General features: G+C 45.1%; 1 protein-coding gene across 6 annotated transcripts in view; it reads left to right on the top strand.

Annotated features, from left to right (window-relative positions):
- Positions 1-18,593: 18,593 nt before the first annotated feature.
- LOC137369997 (aspartyl/asparaginyl beta-hydroxylase-like) overlaps positions 18,594-22,858 on the top strand; it is a 295,423-nt gene continuing 291,158 nt past the window's right edge. For all 6 annotated transcript variants that reach the window (XM_068031905.1, XM_068031903.1, XM_068031904.1 and 3 more), the window contains exon 1: positions 18,594-18,794. In XM_068031905.1, coding sequence (XP_067888006.1) covers positions 18,737-18,794 — 58 coding nt within the window. In that variant the 5' untranslated portion in view covers positions 18,594-18,736. The remainder of the gene's footprint in view (positions 18,795-22,858) is intronic.

Raw genomic sequence — 22,858 nt, 5'->3', positions numbered from 1 at the left:
GCAGATGCTGGAAAAATGAAATAAAAATAGAAAGTGCTGCAAATACTCAGCAGGTCTGGCAGCATCTGTGGAGAAGGAAGCAGAGTTAACATTTCAGGTCAAAGACCTTTCATCAGAACTGGCAAATGCAAGAAATGTAATAGGTTTAAAGCAAGTGAAAGGGGGGAGAGGGGAGGAAGAACAAAAGGGAAGGTTTGTGATAGGACAGAGGGCAGGAGAGATTAATGACAGAGATTTCACTGTACAAAAGGCAAAGGGAGTTCTAATAGTTGTAGTGAAAGACAAAGCATTAGTCCAGAGAGAGTGTTAATGGGAGAATAATGAAGAGCTCTGTCCAAAAGCAAAAACCTGAAAAACAGGTTTAAGACATGCACATGGTTAATAAATAAATAAAATGTAAAAATTAAAATGGCAGTCATTCTCTGAAATTTTTGGACTCAATGTTGAGTCCAGAAGGCCTAATCGGAAGATAAGATGCTGTTCCTCAAACTTACGTTGATGTTCATTGGAGCACTGTAGCAGGCCAAGGACAGAAATGTGGGCATGAGAGCAGACTGGTGAATTAAAATGACAGGTGATGACATAGCTGCCAATCCTGTCCTTCCCTCAACCAAGTCTCTAACAGCAACAACATCACAGTTCCAAGTACTAATCCAAGCTCTAAGTTCATCTAACTTACCTGTTATACTTCTCGCATTGAAACAAATGCACTTCATACCACCAGTCCCGCTGTGCTCAGCAACATCTCCCTGCCTGCTCTTCCTCTTAGTCTTACTGGCCTTATTTACTAGTTCTCCCTCATTTATTTCACCTGCTGTCCTACTGCTCTGGTTCCCACCCCCTGCCACATTAGTTTAAACCCTCCCGAGTGGCGCTAGCAAACCTCACAGCCAGGATATTTGTGCCCCTCCAGTTTAGATGCAACCCGTCCTTCTTGTACAGATCCCACCTGTTCTGGAAGAGATCCCCATGATCCAGATATCTGAAACCCTCCCTCCTACACCAGCTGTTCAGCCACGTCTTTAGCTGCACTATCTTCCTATTTCTAGCCTCACTGGCAGGTGGCACAGGGAGTAATCCCGAGATTACAACCCTAGAGGTCCTGTCTTTTAACTTTCTGCCTAACTCCCTAAACTCCCACTGCAGGACCTCGTCAGTCTTCCTGCCTATGTCGTTGGTACCGATGTGTACCACAACCTCTGGCCGTTCACCCTCCCCCTTCAGAATGCCCCCTGTCCGTTCAGAGACATCCTTGACCCTGGCACCAGGGAGGCAACATACCATCCTGGAGTCTCTGTAGTGGCCCGATCCGACACTGACATAATCTCCACTTTTGAACCTGCCGTCGGGAAATCAAAACATCACTTCCCACTTAATTAAGTCATTCCGCCAGCCATAATTACCACTCTTGCAGGCCCCATAAAGTTCCTCCTTTGCATTGGATGAGATTGTCCAGAAATCCATGTGAAATATGAAGGTTATAATTATAGAATATGATAGCTACTCAGGAGATGCAGTGAATTACTTTGAAACGTAAGAGCCAGTAAAGAAAAAACTGCAATCAGTGTTGTTAACGTACAGATACCTAACATACTTCTGTCAAACTTCTCTCTTACTCTACTCGAGGCATTTTCCAGGTGTTAATGCTTCCAGTAAAGCAGCAAAGGCTGTAACTTTCAAAACAGTTGCTGCGAAATTCAAGAACCCTTGAAGATGGGTGTGGGGATTGCGATGCAGGATTAACCCTTGCCTGTTGTTTCCAATGCAGGCAGCGTGCAAATTTCATGCTGCTTGCTAATTGAAATGATTGTGGTGTGCAGCCAATGCTAACTGCACTATTGAATGGTTGCATGCCTGAGCAGGGGGTGCAAAATTGTAAGAGGCTAGTAAGAGTTAAAGCTAGCCTGCACCTCTTAAAGGGTATATGCAGTCTGGCTGGAGCATGCTGGAAGTCATTCTACAACTGATTTTTGACCTTGGAAAGACAAATGTATGGCACAATATTGCAGAGAGCAGGCTCCAATATTTTCCTATGCTGCACTGGAGGCCTTGGTACGAGGTGGAGAGGAGGCGAGAGGTCATCTGTCCATTGGGAGGCCAGGAGGCCCTCTGGACAAACTGTGCAAAGGCAGTGGGACCACCTAGCCATGCAGTCAGTGCCAGGAGTCTAGCCCTGAAACCTGGATGCAGTGTTGCAAGAAGTTCAATGACCTCAAACAAGTGGTCACGGTCAGTGAATGTCTCTTCAAATGCCATATCCCACCATCTCCACCACTAGCCTTACACACTGCTCAATGCACCACACCCTCACCTACCTACCAACAATCTCTATCAATCATGACTCAAACCTAACATTCATAGCTTTGCCTCAACCTCAAACACTTAGCACTGCTACAAACCTCACACTCACATCTCAAAGTATGTACACACTGCCAATTATTCGGCCATGACAGCCGCAGCCCTCAAACACAATGCACCCGCAATCAGTGACATAGAAACTCAGAAACATAGAAAATAGGAGCAGGAGTAGGCCATTTGGCCCTTCAAGCCTGCTCCACCATTCATTATGATCATTGCTGATCATCCAACTCAGTAGCCTGTTCCCGCTTTCGCCCCATACCCTTTGATCCCTTTGGACCCAAGAGCTATATCTAACTCCTTCTTGAAAGCATATAATCTTTTGGCCTCAACTGCTTTCTGTGGTAGCGAATTCCACAGGCTCACCACTGTCTGGGTGAAGAAATTTCTCCTCATCTCAGTCCTGAAAGGTTTATCCCATATCCTTAGACTATGACCCCTGGTTCTGGACTCCCCCACCATCTGGAATATCCTTCCTGCAGCTACCCTGTCAAGTCCTGTTAGAATTTTATAGGTTTCTATGACATCCCCCCTCACTCTTCTGAACCCCAGCGAATATAATCCGAACTGACTCAATCTCTCCTCATACGTCAGTCCCACCATCCCAGGAATCAGTCTGGTAAACCTTCGCTGCACTTTCTCTATAGCAAGGACATCCTTCCTCAGATAAGGAGACTAAAACTGCACACAATATTCCAGGTGTAGCCTCCTCCGGTATAATTGCAGCAAGACATCCTGTACTCGAATCCTCTCGCTATGAAGGCCAACATACCATTTGCCTTTTTTACCGCCTGTTGCACCTGCATGCTTACCTTCAGCAACTGGTGTACAAGAACACCCAGGTCTCGCTGCATATTCCCCTCTCTCAGTTTATAGCTGTTCAGATAATAATCTGCCTTCCTGTTTTTGCTACCAAAGTGGATAACCTCACATTTATCCACATTATACTGCATCTGGCATGCATTAGCCCACTCACTCAACTTGTCCAAATCACACTGAAACCTCTCTGCATCCTCCTCACAACTCACCCTCCCACCCAGTTTTGTGTCATCTGCAAATTTGGAGATATTACATTTAGTTCCCTCATCTAAATCATTATGTATATTGTGAATAGCTGGGGTCCTAGCACCAATCCCTGCTCGTTACTGTCTGCCATTCGGAAAAAGACACATTTATTCCTGCTCTTGTTTCCTGTTCTTGTTTCTTGTTTGCCAACCAATTTTCTATCCATCGCAATACACTACCCCCAATCCCATGTGCTTTAATTTTACATGCTAATCTCTTATGTGGGACTTTGTCGAAAACCTTCTGAAAGTCTAAATAAACCACATCCACTGGCTCCCCCTCATCAACTCTACTAGTTACATCCTTGAAGAATTCTAGTAGATTTGTCAAGCATGATTTCCCTTTCATAAAACTATGCTGACTCTGCCCGATTCTACCACTGTTCTCTAAATGCTCTGCTATAAGATCTTTGAGAATGGACTTTAGAATTTTCCCTACTACCGACGTCAGGCTGACTGGTCTATAATTCCCTGCTTTATCTCTACCTCCCTTTTAAAATAGTGGGGTTACATTAGCTACCCTCCAATCTGTAGGAACTGTTCCAGAGTCTATAGAATCTTGGAAGATGACCACCAATGCATCCATTATTTCTAGGGCCACTTCCTTAAGTACTCTGGGATGCATACCAACAGGCCCTGAGGATTTATCGGCCTTCAATCTCATCAATTTCCCCAACACCATTTCTCTACTAATACTGATTTCTTTCAGTTCCTCTCTCTCACTAAGCCCTGTGTTCCCCAACATACTTCCCTCTGTTTTACAGGACAAGATGGGACTTAACCGGAGGCAGCAGCAACTAACTGGAGAGGGACAGGCACAGCTGCATGTCCTTACACTGATGGAGCCAACTGTGGGTCCAGTCATTGGACCAGCCATCACCGAAGCTATGGCCAGCGGCTGGGCTGAAACCATTGAAGATGATGGACAGACACAACAGGAATGGACAAGGGTGATTAGTTGATGTTGCACACAATATAACATGGTTTGTTTTACAAATTTTGTTTAGAATGTTAATTTTGTGGTGACTTTTAGATTTGCATTGTGGCCAAGCAGACGCTATAATGTTCAGTAACAGAGGGAAAGTAAGGTGTGGGGAATTGGGGTTCCGTTCACTGGTTCTACAGTCGGATGAGTCAATTATGGACAGCTCAACAAAAAGAGGCTAGGTTGGTTGCCTCCTCTTTTCCTCCTTTCTCAGCAGGTTGGCGCATAGTTGATAGCAAGGGCTGTGCCCTCATGATGCCGAGGTTGTGCAACATGCAACAGATGGCACAGTGGTTAGCACCACAGCCTCACAGCTCCAGGGACCCAGATTCGATTCTGGGTACTGCCTGTGTGGAGTTGCAAGTTCTCCCTGTGACCGCGTGGGTTTTTGCAGGGTGCTCCGGTTTCCTCCCACAGCCAAAAGACTTGCAGGTGATAGGTAAATTGGCCGTTGTAAATTGCCCCTAGTGTAGGTAGGTGGTAGGGAATATGGGATTATTGTAGGGTTAGTATAAGTGGGTGGTTGTTGGTCAGCACAGACTCGGTGGGCCGAAGGGCCTGTTTCAGTGCTGTATCTCTAAATAAAAAAATAGACCACTATGAATCTTGACCCATGCTCTGCCAAGTACTACAGGGCTCCTCAAGAGCAGTCCAGGCAATGGAAGTGTTGTTTAAGAACACCAATGATCTGCTCTATCACATTTTGTGTGGCAACATGGCTTTCATTATATGCATGCTGCCCATGTATGCGTGGGTTGTGCAATGGAGTCATGAGCCATGTCATCAAACGATTGCCCTTGTCACCCAGTAACTACCCTCCAGTTTGTTGTAGTGGCTAAATGGCAGATGGCACAGAATAAAGATATCATGACTGCTGCCAGGCTACTGGGCATTAACCTGCATGATATTCTGCCTATGATCGCACACAAGCTGGATGTTGAGGGAGTGATACATCTGAGTTGACATGCGGCCCCTACAAAGCAATGGACGTGCAATCAATGGCACCCTGAACCGTGGGAAGTCTGCAATCCTCACAAAAATACATGCTCACTCTGCCTGCTTCTCACTGACAAGAAAGATAGAAATGTATTCAACTCTCTTGGAATAGACAGCCTCAGTAACCTTCCTTATGCAACAGTGGAAACTGGGAGATGTTGTAATTAGCATCTGCTCCAGCCTGGAAGGAACCCATGCATAAAAGCTCGTGCTCATGGTCATCTTCACAGCCACTGACAATGCTGTCCTTGCCCTGCTATGAGATGTGGCTGCAGCAAGTGGCAGATTTCAATGAGGACGCCCCTCCTCCCTCCCTCTTCCAGCAGCTTGTTCTGCTCTATGTCGCTTGTACTGATTCTCCCTGTCATGCTGTGGTCCAAAGGGGGTCCATACTACAGCATCCATGTCTGGGAGCAAGTGGTTTGTGCAGAATCCTTAAAGTCAGGACTAGGTCCGATGGTACATCTCACACCAGTCCCTGTAGACTTCAGCAACTTTAAACAACTCTGGAAAGAATCAAACATTTCTACAATTGCAACAAGAACCATTAGAAATCAATCAGCAACTAACATCTAAGTAGCTGATGACCCCTTTAAATAGTGCTGTTGGGGTTCCTTCCTGCTGCTGAATGCATGTTCAGCTGTGCGAGGTTAAGATAGGACATTCGTCCTTTCTGTGAAAATCAACAACAATGCGTATTTACATAATGCCTTTAATGGAATTAAACATCCCAAGGTGCTTCACGGGCATTATGAAGCAAAGTTTGACAATAAGCTGCATAAGGCGATATTAGGGCAGATGGCCAAAAGCTGTCCTATATTTGACTCCAAATCCATAGCGATGTGGCTGACTCTTAACTGCCTCCTGAAATTGCCTAGCAAGCCACTCAGTTGTATCAAACTACGACAAAAAGTCCCCCCAAAAATTGGAACTCTACCTTTCAGGGGTGATGTTAGAAAGTACATCTTCACACAAAGGGTAGTGGAAATTTGGAACTCTCTTCCTCAAAAGCTGAGGCTAGTTCAAATGAAAATGTCAAAACTGAGAATGATAGATTTTTGTTAGGCAAGGATATTAAGGTTTACATAACCAAGGTGGATAAATGGAGCCAAGGTACAGATCAGCTATGATCGAACAGAATGGCGGAACATGTTCAAGGGGCTGATTGGTCTGCTATCGTTCCTATGAATTTCTAAAAGGCAAGTTATGCCCAAAAAGTTTAATGGAGGTCTTTGAGGAAATAATGTAGTTTACTGATAAAGACAATACTGTGCATGTTGTGTATATGGATTGTTGGAAAGGTTTTTGATAAGGTGTAACATTGGAGGATTTCTGGAACAATTAAAACACAGTGTTGAAGGGAATGTGCTTAAAGCACAGAAAAAAGCAGAGCGTTTAACATAGCGTTTAATTGGGAGGGAGTTCGCCTGGGCGTCCTCAACATCGACTCTGGACCCTATGAAGTCTCATGGCATCAGGTCAAACGTGGGCAAGGAAACCTCCTGCTGATTACCACCTACCGCCACCCCCACTTTCAGCTGATGAATCAGTACTCCTCCATGTTGAACACCACTTAGAGGAAACACTGAGGGTGGCAAGGGTGCAGAATGTACTCTGGGTCAGGGACTTGAATGTCCATCAGCAAGAGTGGCTTAGGAGCACCACTACTGACCGAGCTGGCCGCATCCGAAAGAACATATCTACTAGACTGGGTCTGCGGCAGTTGGTGAGGGAACCAACAGGGAGGAAAAACATACTTAACCTCGTCCTTACCAACCTGCCTGCCACAGATGCATCTGTCCATGACAGTATTGGTAGGAGTGACCACTGCACAGTCCTTGTGGATATAAAGTCCTGTCTTCACATTGAGGATACCCTCCATCGTGTTGTGTGGCACTGCCATCATGCTAAATGGGATAGATTTCGAACAGATCAATGCAAAGCAATGCAAAACTGGGCATCCATAAGGCGCTGTGGGCCATTAGCAGCAGCAGCATTGTATTCAACCACAATCTGTAACTTCACGGCATATTCCCCACTCTACCATTACCATCAAGGCAGGGGATCAACCATTCTTCAATGAAGAGTGCAGGAGGACATGCCAGGAGCTGCAACAGGCATACCTCAAAATGAGGTGTCAACCTGGTGAGGCTACAACCCAGGACTATTTGCATGCCAAACAGTGGAAGCAGCATGCAATAGACAGAGCTAAGTGATCCCACAACAAACGGATCATATCCAAGCTCTGCAGTCCTGCCACATCCAGTCATGAATGGTGGTGGAGCAATTAACCAAGTGACAGGAGGAGGTGGCTCCACAAATCTCCCCATCCTCAATGATGGGAGAGCCCAGCACATTAGTGCAAAAGATAAGACTGAAGCATTTGCATCCATCTTCAGCCAAAAGTGCCGAGTGGATGATACATCTCGGCCTCCTCCTGAAGTCCAATTCGGTTCACTCCGCGTGATATCAAGAAACGACTGAAGGCACAGGATACCGCAAAGACTATGGGCCCTGTCAATATTACATACGAACATACAAATTAGGAGCAGGAGTAGGCCACTCAGCCCTTCGAGCCTGCTCCGCCATTCAATAAGTTCAGGCTGAACTGATTACTCCACATTTCCACCTACCCCCGATAACCTTCCACCCCGTTGCTTATCAAGAATCTATTTATCTCTGCCTTAAAAATATTCAAAGACTTTGCTTCCACCGCTTTTTGAGGAAGAGAATTCCAAAGACTCACGACCCTCTGAGAGAAAAAATTTCTCCTTACCTTTATCTTAAATGGGCGACCCCTTATTTTTAACAGTGACCCCTAGTTCTAGATCCTCCCACAAGGGGAAACATCCTTTCCGCATCCACCCTGTCAAGACCCCTCTGGATCTTATATGTTTCAATCAAGTCCCCTCTTACTCTTCTAAATTCCAGCGGTTCCAAGCCTAGCCTGTTCAATCTTTCTTCATAAGACAGCCTGCCCATTCCAACTATTAGTCCAGTAAACCTTCTTTGTACTGCCTCCAATGCATTTACATCCTTCCTTAAATAAAGAAACCAGTACTGTACACAATACTTCAGAGGCGGTCTCACCAATGCCCTGTATAACTGAAGCATAACCTCCCTACTTTTGTATTCAATTCCCCTCACGATAAACGATAGCATTCTATTAGCTTTCCTAATTATGTACTATACTTGCATACTAACCTTTTGTGATTCATGCACTAGGACACCCAGATCCCTCTGCATCTCAGAACTCTGCAATCTCTCACCATTTAGATAATATACTTCTTTTTTATTCTTCCTGCCAAAGTGGACAATTTCCCACTTTCCCACATTATACTCCATTTGCCAGGTCTTTGCCCACTCACTTAACCTATCTATATCCCTTTCTAGCCTCCTTATGTCCTCTTCACAAGTTACTTTCCTACCTATCTTTGTGTGATCAGCAAATTTTTAGCAACCATACATTCGGTCCCATCATTCAAGTCATTCATATAAATTGTAAAAAGTTGAGGCCCCAGCACAGATCCCTGTAGCACACCACTCGTTACATCTTGCCCACCAGAAAATGACCCATTTATACCTACTCTCTGTTTCCTGTTAGTTAACCAATCTTCTATCCATGCCAATATGTTACCCCCTACACCATGAGCTTTTATTTTCTGCAATAACCTTTGATGTGGCACCTTATCAAATGCCTTCTGGAGATCTAAGTACAATACATCCACCAGTTCCTCTTTATCCACAGCACATGTAACTCCCTCAAAGAACTTCAATAAATTGGCTAAACATGATTCCCCTTTCACAGAACCATGTTGACTCTGCCTGATTACCTTGAATTTTTCCAAATGCCTTGCTATAACATCTTTTAATAATAACTTCTAACATTTTCCCTGAGACAGATGTTAAGCTAACTGGCCTGTAGTTTCCTGCTTTCTGTCTCCCTCCCTTTTTAAATAAAGGAGTTACATTTGCTATTTTCCAATCTAACCCGAATCTAGGGAATTTTGGAAAATTAAAACTAACGCATCAACTATCTCACTAGCCACTTCTTTTAAGACCCTAGGATGAAGTCCATCAGGACCTGGAGACTTGTTAGCCTGCAGCTCCAACAATTTGTTCAGTACCACTTCCCTGGTGATTGTAATTTTCTGGAGTTCCTCCCTCCCTTCCATTTCCTGACTTACAGCTAATACTGGATGTTACTTGTATCCTCAATAGTGAAGACCTGTGCAAAATATCTGTTCAATTCATCTGCCATCTCCTTATTATCCATTATGAATTCCCCAGACTCACTTTCTATAGGACCAATGCTCACTTTGTTAACTCTTTTCTTTTTAAAATATCTACAGAAACTCTTACAATCTGTCTTTATATTTCTAGCTAGCTTTCTCTTGTACTCTAATTTTACCTTCCTTATCAATTTTTAGATTTAGAGATACAGCACTGAAACAGGCCCTTCGGCCCACCGAGTCTGTGCCGACCATTAACCACCCAATTATACTAATCCTACACTAATCCCATATTCCTACCACATCCTCACCCGTCCCTATATTCCCCTACCACCTACCTATACTAGAGGCAATTTATAATGGCCAATTTACCTATCAACCTGCAAGTCTTTTGGCTGTGGGAGGAAACCGGAGCACCCAGAGGAAACCCACGCAGATACAGGGAGAACTTGCAAACTCCACACAGGCAGTACCCAGAATTGAACCTGGGTCACTGGAGATGTGAGGCTGCGGTGCTAACCACTGCGCCACTGTGCCGCCCACTCTTTTAGTCATTCTTTGCTGTTTTTTATATTCTGTCCAATCTTCTGACCAACCTCCCATCTTTGCGCAACTATAGGCTTTTTCTTTAAGTTTGATATCTTTAGTTAACCACGGATGGCGGGTCCCACCCTTGGAATTTTTCTTTCTCATTGAAAGCTATCTATTCTGAAATATCTCCTTAAATGTCTGCCACTGCATTTCTATTGACCTGCACCTCCCTTAACCTGATTTGCCAGTTCACTTTAGTTAGCTCTGCTTTCATGTCCTCATGATTGCCTTTATTTAAGTTTAAATACTAGTCTTGGACCCACTCTTCTCCCTCAAACTGAAACACCTTAGCTATGAGGTTATTAATTAATCTTATCTCATTACACAATACCAGGCCTAGTATAGCCTGCTCTCTGGTTGGCTCCAGAGCGTATTGTTCCAAGAAATTATCCTGAAAACATTCTATGTACTCCTCATCTAGGCTACCTCTGCCCATCTGATTTTTCCATTCTATATGTCTGTTAAAATCCCGCATAATCATCGCCGTACTTTCTGACAAGCTGCCATTATTTTTTCCTTTATACCCCATCCTACAGTGTGGTTAATGTTAGGTGGCCTGTACACCACTCCCACAAGTGCCTTCTTGCCTTTATGATTTTTCATCTCTACCCAAACTGCTTCTGCATCCTGGTCTCCTGAACTTAAGTCATCCCTCTCTACTGCGCTAATACCATCATTAATTTACAGGGCTACCCCTCCACCTTTTCCTAGTTTCCTGTGCTTCCTAAATGCTTTGTACCCATCAATATTCAGGTCCCAATCTAAGCCGTCCTACATCCATGTCTCTGTAATGGCTATCAGATCGTACTTATTTATTTCTATTTGCGCTCTCAGGTCATCTGTTTTGTTTCGAATGCTACGTGCATTCAGATACAGCGCCTTTAGTTGTGTCCTTTTATTATTTTTGTAACAATTTTGTAACATTGCAGCAATAGTAATGAAGACATCTGTTCCAGAACTAATCGCAGCCCTAGCCAAGCTGTTTCAGTAGTTACAACGCTGGCATTTACCTGGCAATGTGGAAAATTGCCCAGGTATGTCCTGTACACAAAAAGCAGGACAAATCCAACTGGGGCAATTACCGCCCCATCAGTCTACTCTCAATCATCAGTAAAGTGATGGAAGGTGCCGTCGACAGTGCTATCAAGCGTCATTTGCTTAGCAATAACCTGCTCAGTGATACTCATTTTGGGTTCCGCCAGGGCCATTCAGTTCTTGACCTCATTACATATTATGACCAGGTGAGAAAGGGGTGTAGGGCTCCCTCTCAGCCTTTTACTGGTTTGGCTGTAACAGGGTTTAATTTTAAAAACACTGTGTTTTTAGCTTCTCCTCAGTGAGTTCTTGCTCAATGCTCTCTAATGGTAATTCCAAAGAAATCAACCAGACAGGTTTTCTCAGATTTATACAAGAAAGATGTAAGTTTATTACCCTTAAAACTCTAATTCAGTTAAAACTATTAAAAATATGCAACTCGATGCGACACAACCACGCTAGCATGCGTACGTGATAAACACACACGCAAATGCAGACAGAAGAGGAGAAAGAAGGGGAATGGTTTGAAGTAATAGCTGGAGTTCAGTTAATGGCTTTGTGTTTGATGTAGAGTCTTTGATTGCAGTTAAGTCTTACAGTTCTCGTTGGGGCCCAGTGCACACTTTCAAACTTGTTTTGCTGGTCATCTGTCTTGAGGCTTAAGTTACTTCTGTGGGTCTCTGGAAATTTGCTTGAGAGAAAGAGGCAGGGAGTGATCTTCCTTCTCTTTTGTCTTCAAATTGCAGTCTGTTCCCTTCTGTGTGGCACAATTCAAACAACCCCCAGGTTGGCCAGCAGGTTAGTCATGTGACTAGCTCCTTATTTGGAACAGTCTCTTCTGAGAGGTTTGTGGATCTCCCCCGCTTACCGGGGTGGGGTGGCGGGGAGGTGGCTGGAATGCTGGCTCTTACACAAACTATGTCCCTTGATCAAAATCTATCTGGCTAATTGAGTCAGGGAGTACTCCCATTGTCTTCTTCAGGCAACTGTCTTTTCGAATGCAAATGTGCCACCATGTTTTCAGCCACTGTTATGGTCTTTTTAAACAAGTTATTTCAAGTCCAGTAACAGTTCAGAAATAATGTTCTATATGATAAAATGAATGTGTCTCAGTTTGGCCAGTGTGGTGTCCATCACAACAGCCTTGGTTCAAACATAGACAAAAGAGCTGAACTCAAGAGGTGAGGTGAGAGTGACTGCCCTTGACATCAGGGCAGCATTTGACCAAGTATGGCATCAAGGAGCTCTAGTGAAACTGCAGTCAATGGGAATCGGGGGGAAAAGTCTCTGCTGGTAGGAGTCGTACCTAGCACAAAGGAAAATGGTTGTGGTTCTTGGAGGTCAATCATCTCAGCTCCAGGACATCATTGCTAGAGTTCCTCAGGGTAGTGTCCTAGGCCCAACCATCTTCAGCTGCTTCATCAATGACCTTCCTTCAATCAGAAGGTCAGAAGTGGGGATGTTTGCTGATGTTTGCACAATGCTCAGCACCACTCGCGACTCCTCAGATACTCAAACAGTCTGTGTTGAAATGCAGCAAGACCAGGACAATATCCAGGCTTGGGTTGATAAGTGGCATGTAAAATTCGTGCCACACAAGTGTCAGGCAATGACCGTCTCCAACAAAAGAGAATCTAACCATCTCCCCTTGACATTCAATGGCATTACGATCACTCAATCCCCCACTATCAACATCCTAGGGGTTACCATTGACCAGAAATTGAACTGGAGTAGCCATATAAATATCATAGCTACAAGAGCAGGTCAGAGGCTAGGAATCCTGTGGCACGAAACTCACCTCCTGACTCCCCAAAGCATGTTCACCATCTACAAGGCACAAGTCAGGAGTATGATGGAATACTCTCCACTTGCCTGTATGGGTGCAACTCCAACACTTAAGAACCTTGATACCATCCAGGACAAAGCAGTCCGCTTGACTGGCACCCCATTCACGACCTTCAAAATTCACTCCCTTCACCACCAATGCACAGTGACAGCAGTCTCTTCTTGAAGTCCCCAGCATCATAGATGCAAGTCTTCAGCCAATTCCATTTATTCCAAGTGAAATTAAAAATAGACTCACTGAGCTTTGAACCCTGACAACATCTTGCTTGTAGCACTGAAGACCTCGTACAATTACAACACTGGCATCTACCCAACAATGTGAAAGATTGCCCAGGTATATCCTATCCTCAAAAAGCAGGGCAAATCTAATATGGCCAATTAGCATGCTATCAGCCTGCTCCCAATAATTGCAAATTGATGGAAGGAGTCATCAACCGTCTCTGACACTCAATGGCTTTACCATCACCAAGGCGGTGAACAGACTGGTTTAGTCTCAGACTGTTGCCAGGGAGTCAGAAGGAGCCAGTAGCTAGAGAATGGAGATTGGAGCAGGGAGAAAATTTATGCTCGTTCAGTACTGTATGTCGGATAAGCAATCTGATAATTTAGCAACAGTGGAGGAGTCGAGAGAGGTGGTGATGAGGTAGAGATGGGTATCATCAGCATATATATGAAAACTAATGCTGCGCTTTTGGAAAATGTCGCTGAGGGCAGCATGTGGATGAGAAATAGGAGGGGGCCAAGGATAGATCCTTGAGGAACACCAGAGGTAACATTGTATGAGCAAGTAGGGAAACCATTGCAAGAGATACTCTGGCTATGATTAGATAGATAAGAATGGAACCAGTCAAGTACAGTACGGGGAGGTGTTGGGGGTGGATTGTGTGGTCATCCATATCAAAGCATGCAGACAGGTTAAGAAAAATGAGGAGGGTTAGTTTACTTTTGTCACAATCAAGTAGGATGTCAATTAAGAGCTGTTTGTGTACCAAGGGAAAGGCACAAACCTTATTGGAAGAAATCAAACATAGTGTTCTGGAAAAGATGGGCATGGATTTGGGGGTCAGGGGGGGCGACAACACGTTAAAGGTTTTTGGAGAGGAAAGGAAAGTTGGAAATGGGGCAATGGCTTGCAAGGTCAGTGAGCTCGAGGGTTGCTATTTTGAGAAGTGGGGTCATGACGGCACATTTAAAGGAGAGAGGGACAACACCAGAAGAGAACCATGAGCAATATCAGATAACATGAGGATGAAGAGGGGAATAAAAGCAAAATACTGCAGATGCTGGAAATCTGAAACAGAAACAAGAAATGCTGGAAATACTCAGCAGTTCTGGCAGCATCTGTGGAGACAGAAGCAGAGTTAATGTTTCAGGTCAGTGACCCTTCTTCAGAACTCACAAATATTAGAAATGTAAAAGATTGGGGGCGTCACAGTGGCGCATTGGTTAGCACCGCAGCCTCACAGCTCCAGCGACCTGGGTTCAATTCCGGGTACTGCCTGTGTGGAGTTTACAAGTTCTCCCTGTGTCTGCGTGGGTTTCCTTCGGGTGCTCCGGTTTTCTCCCACATGCCAAAGACTTGCAGGTTGATAGGTAAATTGGCCATTATAAATTGCCCCCAGTATAAGTAGGTGGTAGGGAAATATAGGGACAGGTGGGGATGTGGTAGGAATATGGAATTAGTGTAGGATTAGTATAAATGGGTGGTTGATAGTCGGCACAGACTCGGTGGGCCGGAGGGCCTGTTTCAGTGCTGTATCTCTAAATAAAAAAATAAAATAAAATAAAATTTTAAGCAAGTAAAGCGGGGGTGGGGCAATAGATAACAAAAGAGGTGTTGATAGGATAAGATCACAGAGAATATCTGACCAGAAGGTCATGGAGCAAAGGCAAACAGTATGTTAATGGTGTACTGAAAGAGAAAGCGTTTGTACAGAGAGGGTGCGAATAGACTGTAAAGCACAAAGCACTCCAAGCACAAACATTAAAATTAAAAAAAAAAAAAGAAACAGTGGGTAGGCACAGTAGAAACAAACTAAACACACTAAAAAACCTAAAATAAAAAAAACCAAATAAAAAAGAAAAAAATAATTAAACATAAAAAAGGGGGAGGGGCCTGTCATGCTCTGAAATTATTGAATTTAATGTTCAGTCCGGCAGGCTGTAGCATGCCTAATCGGTAAATGAGATGCTGTTCCTCGAGCTTGCATTGATGTTCGCTGGAACACTGCAGCAATCCCAGGGCAGAGATGTGAGCATGAGAGCGGGGGTGGGGGGACAGGTGTTGAAATGGCAAGCAACTGGAAGCTCGGGGTCATGCTTATGGACTGAGTGGAGGTGTTCTGCAAAGCGGTCACCCAGTCTGCGTTTGGAGGAGATCACATTGTGAGCAGCGAATACAGTATACTAAATTGAAAGAAGTACAAGTAAATTGCTGCTTCACCTGAAAGGAGTGTTTGGGGCCTTGGATAGTGAGGAGAGAGGAGGTAAATGGGCAGGTATTACATTGCCTGTGATTGCAGGGGAAGGGGATGAGGTGGTGGGGGTAATGGAGGAGTGGACAAGGGTGTCGTGGAGGGAATGATCCCTTTGGAATACTGACGGGGAAGGGAGGGGAAGATGCGTTTGGTAGTGGCATCACGCTGGATGTGGTGGAAGTGGCGGAGGATGATCCTTTGGATGTGGAGGCTGATGGGGTGGAAAGTGAGGACAAGGGGAACCCTGTCGTGGTTCTGGGAGGGAGGGGAAGGGGTGAGGGTAGAGGTGTGGGAAATGGGCCGGACATGGTTGAGGGCCCTGTTAACCACAGTGGGGGGAATCCTCGGTTGAGGAAAACGACATATCAGAAGCACTGTCATGGAAGGTAGCATTATCAGAGCAGATGCGTCGGAGATGGAGAAACTGGGAGAACGGAATGAAGTCCTTACAGAAGGCAGAGTGTGAATAAGTGTAATTGATAGCTGTGGGCTTATAATGAATATTAGTAGACAGCCTATCCCCGGAGATGGAGACAAAGGAAGGAAAGTGTCAGAGATGGATCATTTGAAGGTGAGAGAAGCGTGGAAATTAGACACAAAGTTGATAAAGTTTTCTAGTTCCGGACGGGAGCAGGAAACAGCACCGATACAGCCATCAATGTTGGGGGAAAAGAGTTGGGGGAGGGGGCCTGAGTAGGACTGGAACAAGAAATGTTCGACATATCCCACAAAAAGACAGGCATAACTAGGACCCATGCGGGTACCCATAGCAACACCTTTTACTTGAAAGAAGTGAGTGGAGTTGAAGGAGAAGTTGTTCAATGTGAGAACAAGTTCAGCCAGGCGGAGGAGGGCGTTGGTGGATGGGGACTGGTTGGGCCTCTGTTCAAGGAAGAAGCGGAGAGCCCTCAAACCATCCTGATGGGGGATGGAGGTATAGAGAGATTGGACGTCCATAGTGAAGAGGAGGCGGTTAGGGCCAGGAAACTGGAAATTGTCAAAATGACGTAGGGCGTCAGAAGAGTCATGGATGTAGGTGGGAAGAGACTGGACTAGGGCAGAAAAGATAGAGTCAAGATAGGAAGAAATAAGTGCAGTGGGGCAGGAACTGGCTGAAACAATGGGTCTGCCGTGACTGTCCTGTTTGTGGATTTTGGGAAGGAAGTAGAAGCGGGCTGTCCGGAGTTGCAGGACTATGAGGTTGGAAGCTGTAGAGGGAAGATCTCCAGAGCAGATCAGTGACGGTCCTGTGGACAGTAACTTGATGTTCGGTGGTGGAGTTATGGTCCAGGGGAAAGTAGGAAGAAGTGTCTGAGAGTTGGCGCTGAGCCTCTGCAAGGTAGCGGTCGGTACGGGGAGGGGAAGCTGGTGGTCAGCAGTTCAATGGGAATAGGATCAAGGGAGCAGGTGGGGGAGGGTCTCATGGACAAGATGAGCTTGAAGAGGACATGAGGGGAGATAGGAGAGTAACTAGAGAAAAATGTGAGTTCAGGGGTAAGGCGGGGGGAACTTGAGAGGAAATTTGGCCCAGTGGGCTGGTGAATGGGCGGAAAGCAGCAGAGGCAGCTGATCAGATGGTCTTGATCTTAGTGACTAAAGAGTCCATGACCGCCTCACCCTTATTGGAGATGAGGGTGCAGGAGATGGGAAAGGGGTTTAAGAAGACAGTTTACAGTAGAGAAAAGAAGCCGGGGGTTATCTTTGCATTCCAGGATGATCCTGGAATAGCATGCAGTTTTGTCAAGAGCAGGACCCAATAGTGTTCTATCTGGTCCAGCCAGATCCGACAGCGAATGGCTAAACCAGTTGTCCGTCATATCCTTTCAAGTCTGCATCCCTTGGATTTAAGGGACTGGAGATGTGGACCGTAATAGTGTGGGGGGGGGGGGGGGGGGGGGTGTGGACGGTCAGGGTGAGAGAGAGAGGAATGGTTTTATTGATGACTAGGGCATCAAAGGTGGAGGTGAGGGTGCAGGTGAGCAAATCAGTAGCTACATAAATGTTGTGGTGAACTGAGGACCAAATGCAAGACAGTTGGGATTTTGAAAGTGCAGTTGTATGTGAATTGGGGGATAGTTTTTTCCAGGGGTGGATAAAAAAGGAGGTAGAGTTGGGGCATGAAATGGGGATGTGGGTGGATTGTAATACAAGATCACTTTGGGATTACGACTACAGGAAATGCCCATGGACCTGAAGCTGATTCAGTAATAGCTCCTGTTTGCATGTTAGTGACATTTTGGTTACCAAATTCATTTTACTAGCAATCCATGAGAAAGTAACTTTCAGTGGCAACACGCTCTCCTGTATCTTTGCCATGATCCTTAAGAATTGGCCTAAACATTACACCTTCTCTTGTATTGCAGGGTTACTATCTAGACTTTGGTAGAATTATCTAAATTTTGCGATGCAACTTAAACTTGTCTTTGAGTTTAGTCCCAGAAACACCCAAAGGAACCTAATGGAAAAGTAAGCTAGATGACAAATGGTTTTCTCCTGCCAAAAAACATTATGATCTTCGACTGCAGTCTACTGGTTGCCAGAAGTCTAACATTTGCAGATATTCCTACGTGGTCTCTGAGCCAGATTCCTAGAATTCTCTAGCTTACGCCACTGAGGAAGTACAATATGCAGAAAACTGCAGTGATTCAATGACATCGTCCCCCAGCATCTTCGCAGGGCAAATGGAGTTGGAGGTTAAGTTGCAGCATCATCAACGTCTTAATTTAAGATAAAAGTGCAATTCTTTGCAAATGGCCATACAATACAAACTAACATCAAAGCTCCAGGCCAACTGGCTCCGGCCAGCAGATTTTCTCGCGAGGCTATCCTGCTTCCATGTTGCCACGTTCGCCCGACGCATGCGCTGCGCCTCAACCTCCCCCAGAGGCGTGGCAGCCCCGCCCCCTTCCGTGATGAGGGCGGGTCATATCGAGGCTATCCAATAGAAATCACGGTTTGTCAGGAGAACTGTGCCGCCGATTGGTCACGCCGTGCTGTCAATCAGCGGGATGTCACTCAGATTAGGTTGCTGCTGGCTCGGGCGGTGTAAGTTTGGTTTCACGTTGTGAAGAGTGAGTGAGAGGTTGGCAGTTATTTTCTGTTTTTTTTTTCCTCTGCCGCCTTGATTTACAAAACATTTTAAACAAGTGAACCATGACTTCGAAGAACAAGGCCGGCAACAGCCGATCCAACTCCGCGGGATCCAGAAAAGGTGAGAACCCCAGTCGGGTGGCAAAGTCTTGGCAGGCTCCGGCTCCCCCACGGCTGAATCCCTGGAGCCGCTCTGGAGCTGAGCCCCGAGACACCAACCCTGTTCCGGGAGAGCAGTGATTTGGCACCGCACTGGGTGAATGCAGCCTTGTTACTGAGCGAAGGGAGTGGTTTGCATTTTTTAAAATGCACCTTTCTCCGATTACCTGTTTGGTTAGAAGAGGCTGCACCTTGTATCCGAGGGGTCATCGCTCTTCTGGCAGGATTTGCACTGGGTCTTCGTATTTCAGAGGTCAAAGACAAATCTCGAGACTGGTTTTGTACCTGCGTTTGATTAAAGGCTTTTCTGCAGTCTCTACTCATCTGTAGTGATTTTTTTTTTTGCAGGATGTTAAACATTTTGTGCAGTGCAGAAGAGTTGGGTGGATCTGTACACCAATATGAATCTGTCAGTTCCTCCTTCATAGAATGATTACAGCACAGAAGGAGGCCATTCGGCCGATCGAATCGCTGGCTCTTTGCAAGAGTAAATCGGTTTAGTCCTACTGCCTCGCCCTTTCCCTGCTACTTTTCAGATATTTATCCAGTTCCATTTTGAAAGCCACGTTTGAACTTGCCTCCACCACACATTCCAGATCCTAACCACTGGCTGTGTAGTAAAAGTTTTTCCTAATGTCTTTGGTTCTTTTGCCATTTACCTTAAATTGGTGTTCACTGGTTCTTGACCCTTCTGCCAATGGAAACAGTTTCTCTCTATCTGTCCTGACCCCTCATGATTTTGAACACATCTATCCAATCTTCTCTCAACCTCCTTTCTAAGGAGAACAGCCCCAGCTTCTCCAATCTATCCTTGTAACTTAAGTCCCTCATCCCAGGAGCCATTCTTCTACATTTTTTCTGCACATCAATACCTTCACATCATTCCTAAAGTGTGTTTAGTTTAGTTTAGAGATACAGCACTGAAACGGGCCTTTCGGCCCACCGAGTCTGTGCCGACCATCAACCACCCATTTTATACTAATCCTACACTAATCCCATATTCCTACCACATCCCCACCTGTCCCCATATTTCCCTACCACCTACCTATACTAGGGGCAATTTATAATGGCCAATTTACCTATCAACCTGCAAGTCTTTTGGCTTGTGGGAGGAAACCGGAGCACCCGGAGAAAACCCACGCAGACACAGGGAGAACTTGCAAACTCCACACAGGCAGCACCCAGAATTGAACCCGGGTCGCTGGAGCTGTGAGGCTGCGGTGCTAACCACTGCGCCACTGTGATGCCCAGAATTGAACACACTACTCCATTGAGGCTGACCCAGTGTTTTATAAAGGTTCGCCATAACTTCCTTGCTTTTGTACTCTATGCCTGCAAATATAATGCTCTTTTATATAATAGTGTGTATATATAGTTTATCGTTCGAAATTCCACATTGTATTGAGCTGCTATGCTGTCTGGAAGAGGACATGGGTATAATCTCATCTGCCAGACGTTGTGGGTCCAAATGATAATGTTGAAATACTATAGCTTGATTCAGAAATTCCTTATCTCTGTGCACAAGTAATGGGTGCTACTTGATCTTAAACAATTGATATCCAGTTGTTTGAAGGCAGATATCTTGTTTAGCTGATGAGGAAACTCAGACTTTGACAACTGTTGAAAGTTGCAACGTGGATGCTGTTTATATGTTCTGAAAGCTACATTGGTCAGGGAAATGAATTGATCACGAAAGAGGTGGACAGGGTGCCTAAGGATGTTGTTGATATGGACTTCCAGAAAGCATTTGATATGGTTCCACAAGAGATTAGTTAATATGAGAGCACATGAAACTGGAGGAAACCTTAGGACATGGATTGAAAATTGTTTGAGAGATTTGAGACAAAGATTAGGGATAAAGCGAATGCCCAAATTGGTGGAATGTGACCAGTGCTTTTCTCCAGGGATCTGAACTGGAGTTCAATAATTTCCATCTTCACTGTCTGGGGTGCATTATGAGGATATCCTGGCAAGACAAAATCACTATGTGGCAGAGCTCCCAAGCGTGTTGGCACTAATCAAACCGAGGCGGCGTCGGTGAATCGGACACGTCCGCAGAATGGAAGACAGTGGCATGCCCAAGGACCTTTTGTATGGTGAAGTGGTTGGGGCTAGATGACCAGTGGGGCGCACAAAGCTCTGCTTCAAGGATGCTTGCAAGCGTGACATGAAGGCACTAAATGTCGACTATCGCACTCGAGAGTCACTAGCTGGCGAAACAGGGAAATGGCAACACGTGGACTGGTGTGCACTACCACGATGACTAGTTGCTACAGCAACTTGGCAACAGCCGCCAACATCAAAAACAACAACTCACAGTGTCACTTGGCAGCTTCCTGTGCAGCACTTGTGGCAGAACCTGCCTCTTATGGATTGGCCTTGACAGCCATCTGCAAAGGTGCACCAAGAGAAGACACTCCTCCTAAATGGATTGTTTGCTGCATGTTCATCTTTCGCAGATGAAAGTATAGGAACATAGGAGCAGGAGTAGGCTATTCAGACCATTGAGCCTGCTCCAAGATTCAATATGATCATGGCTGATCATCCACTTAAATGCCTTTGTCCCACACTATCCTCATCCCCTTATGTCATTGGTATTTAGAAGTCTGTCAATCTCTGCTTTAAACATACTCAATGACTGAGCTTCCACAGCCCAATGGGGTAGAGAATTCCAATGATTCAGAACCCTCTGAGTGAAGAAATTTCTCAGCTCTGTCCGAAGTAGCTTCTCCCTTATTTTGAAATTGTGTCCCCTGGTTCTAGACTCCCCAACCAGGGGAAACATCTTAGCTGCATCTACCCTGTCTAACCCTTTAAGTATTTTGTAGCTTTCAATGAGATCACCTTTCATTTTTCGAAACTCTAGAGAATACAGGCCCAGTTTCCCCAATCTCTCTTCATAGGACAGTTCTGCCATCCTGGGAGCAAGTCTGGTGAATGTTTGTTGTATTCCCTCTATGGCAATAATATCTTTCTTAAGGCAAGGGGACCAAAACTGCACACAGTACTCCCAAGTGCAGTCTAACCAAGGTTCTATACAATTGAAGCAAGACTTCATTACTCCTGTACTCAAATCCTTTTGCAATAAAGGCTAACATACCATTCGCTGTCCTAATTGCTTGCTGCACTTGCATGTTAGCTTTCAGTGACTTATTGATGAGGACACCCAGGTCCCTTTGTACATGTGCACTTTCTTATCTCTTACCATTTAACAAATTCTCTGCACATCTGTTCCTCTTACCAAAGTGGATAACGTCACATTTGTCCACATTATATTCCATCTGCCATGTTCTTGCCCACTCACCAAGTCTGTCCAAATCCCCTTGAAGCCGCTTTGCATCTTCCTCACAACACACATTCCCACCTAGTTTTGTGTCATCTGCGAACTTGGAAATACTACATTTGCTCCCCACATCCAAATCATTGATATGTATTGTGAACAACTGGGGCCCAAGCTGATCCCTGCGGTGCCCCACTAGTCACAGCCTGCCAACGTGAGAATGACCTGTTTATTCCTACTCTTTTGTACTGGGGCCTCAGCTTTTCACCATGTATATCAATGACTTGGATAAGTGAATGGAGAGCATATCCAAGTTTGCAGATGACTCCCAAGTCGGGAGGAACAGTATAATTTGTAGATGGAAGCAGAAAGTTACAAAGACGGACAGATTGTGAATGAGAAAAACTGGCAAATGGAGGTGAATATGGGAGGTGAGAAGTAATCCGCTTTAGATCCAAGAAAGACAAATCAGATTTTCTAAATTGTAAGAGGCTAGAAACTGGATAAGCAGAGGGATATGTGTGGTATACAGATAACTAAAAGTTGAGGACATTTGCAAAGTCCATTCAAAAAGGTGAATGCAATGTTGGCATTTATCTCAGAGGTTGGAATTCAAAGGGGAGGAATTAAACTTGGACTCATAACTGCCTGAGTTCTCTAGACTTGTGCAAATTTGTGTCCATGCTGTGGTCGCACATCTATTGTGAGTTGTGTTCAGAAGGCCAGTTGTAGGGAGCTCCTGGTGG

This window comes from Heterodontus francisci, chromosome 5 (genome assembly GCF_036365525.1).
Source record: "Heterodontus francisci isolate sHetFra1 chromosome 5, sHetFra1.hap1, whole genome shotgun sequence".
Lineage (NCBI taxonomy): Eukaryota > Metazoa > Chordata > Chondrichthyes > Heterodontiformes > Heterodontidae > Heterodontus > Heterodontus francisci.
The sequence above is the reverse complement of the archived record's forward strand: the minus strand, read 5'-3'. Positions and strand labels throughout refer to the sequence as shown.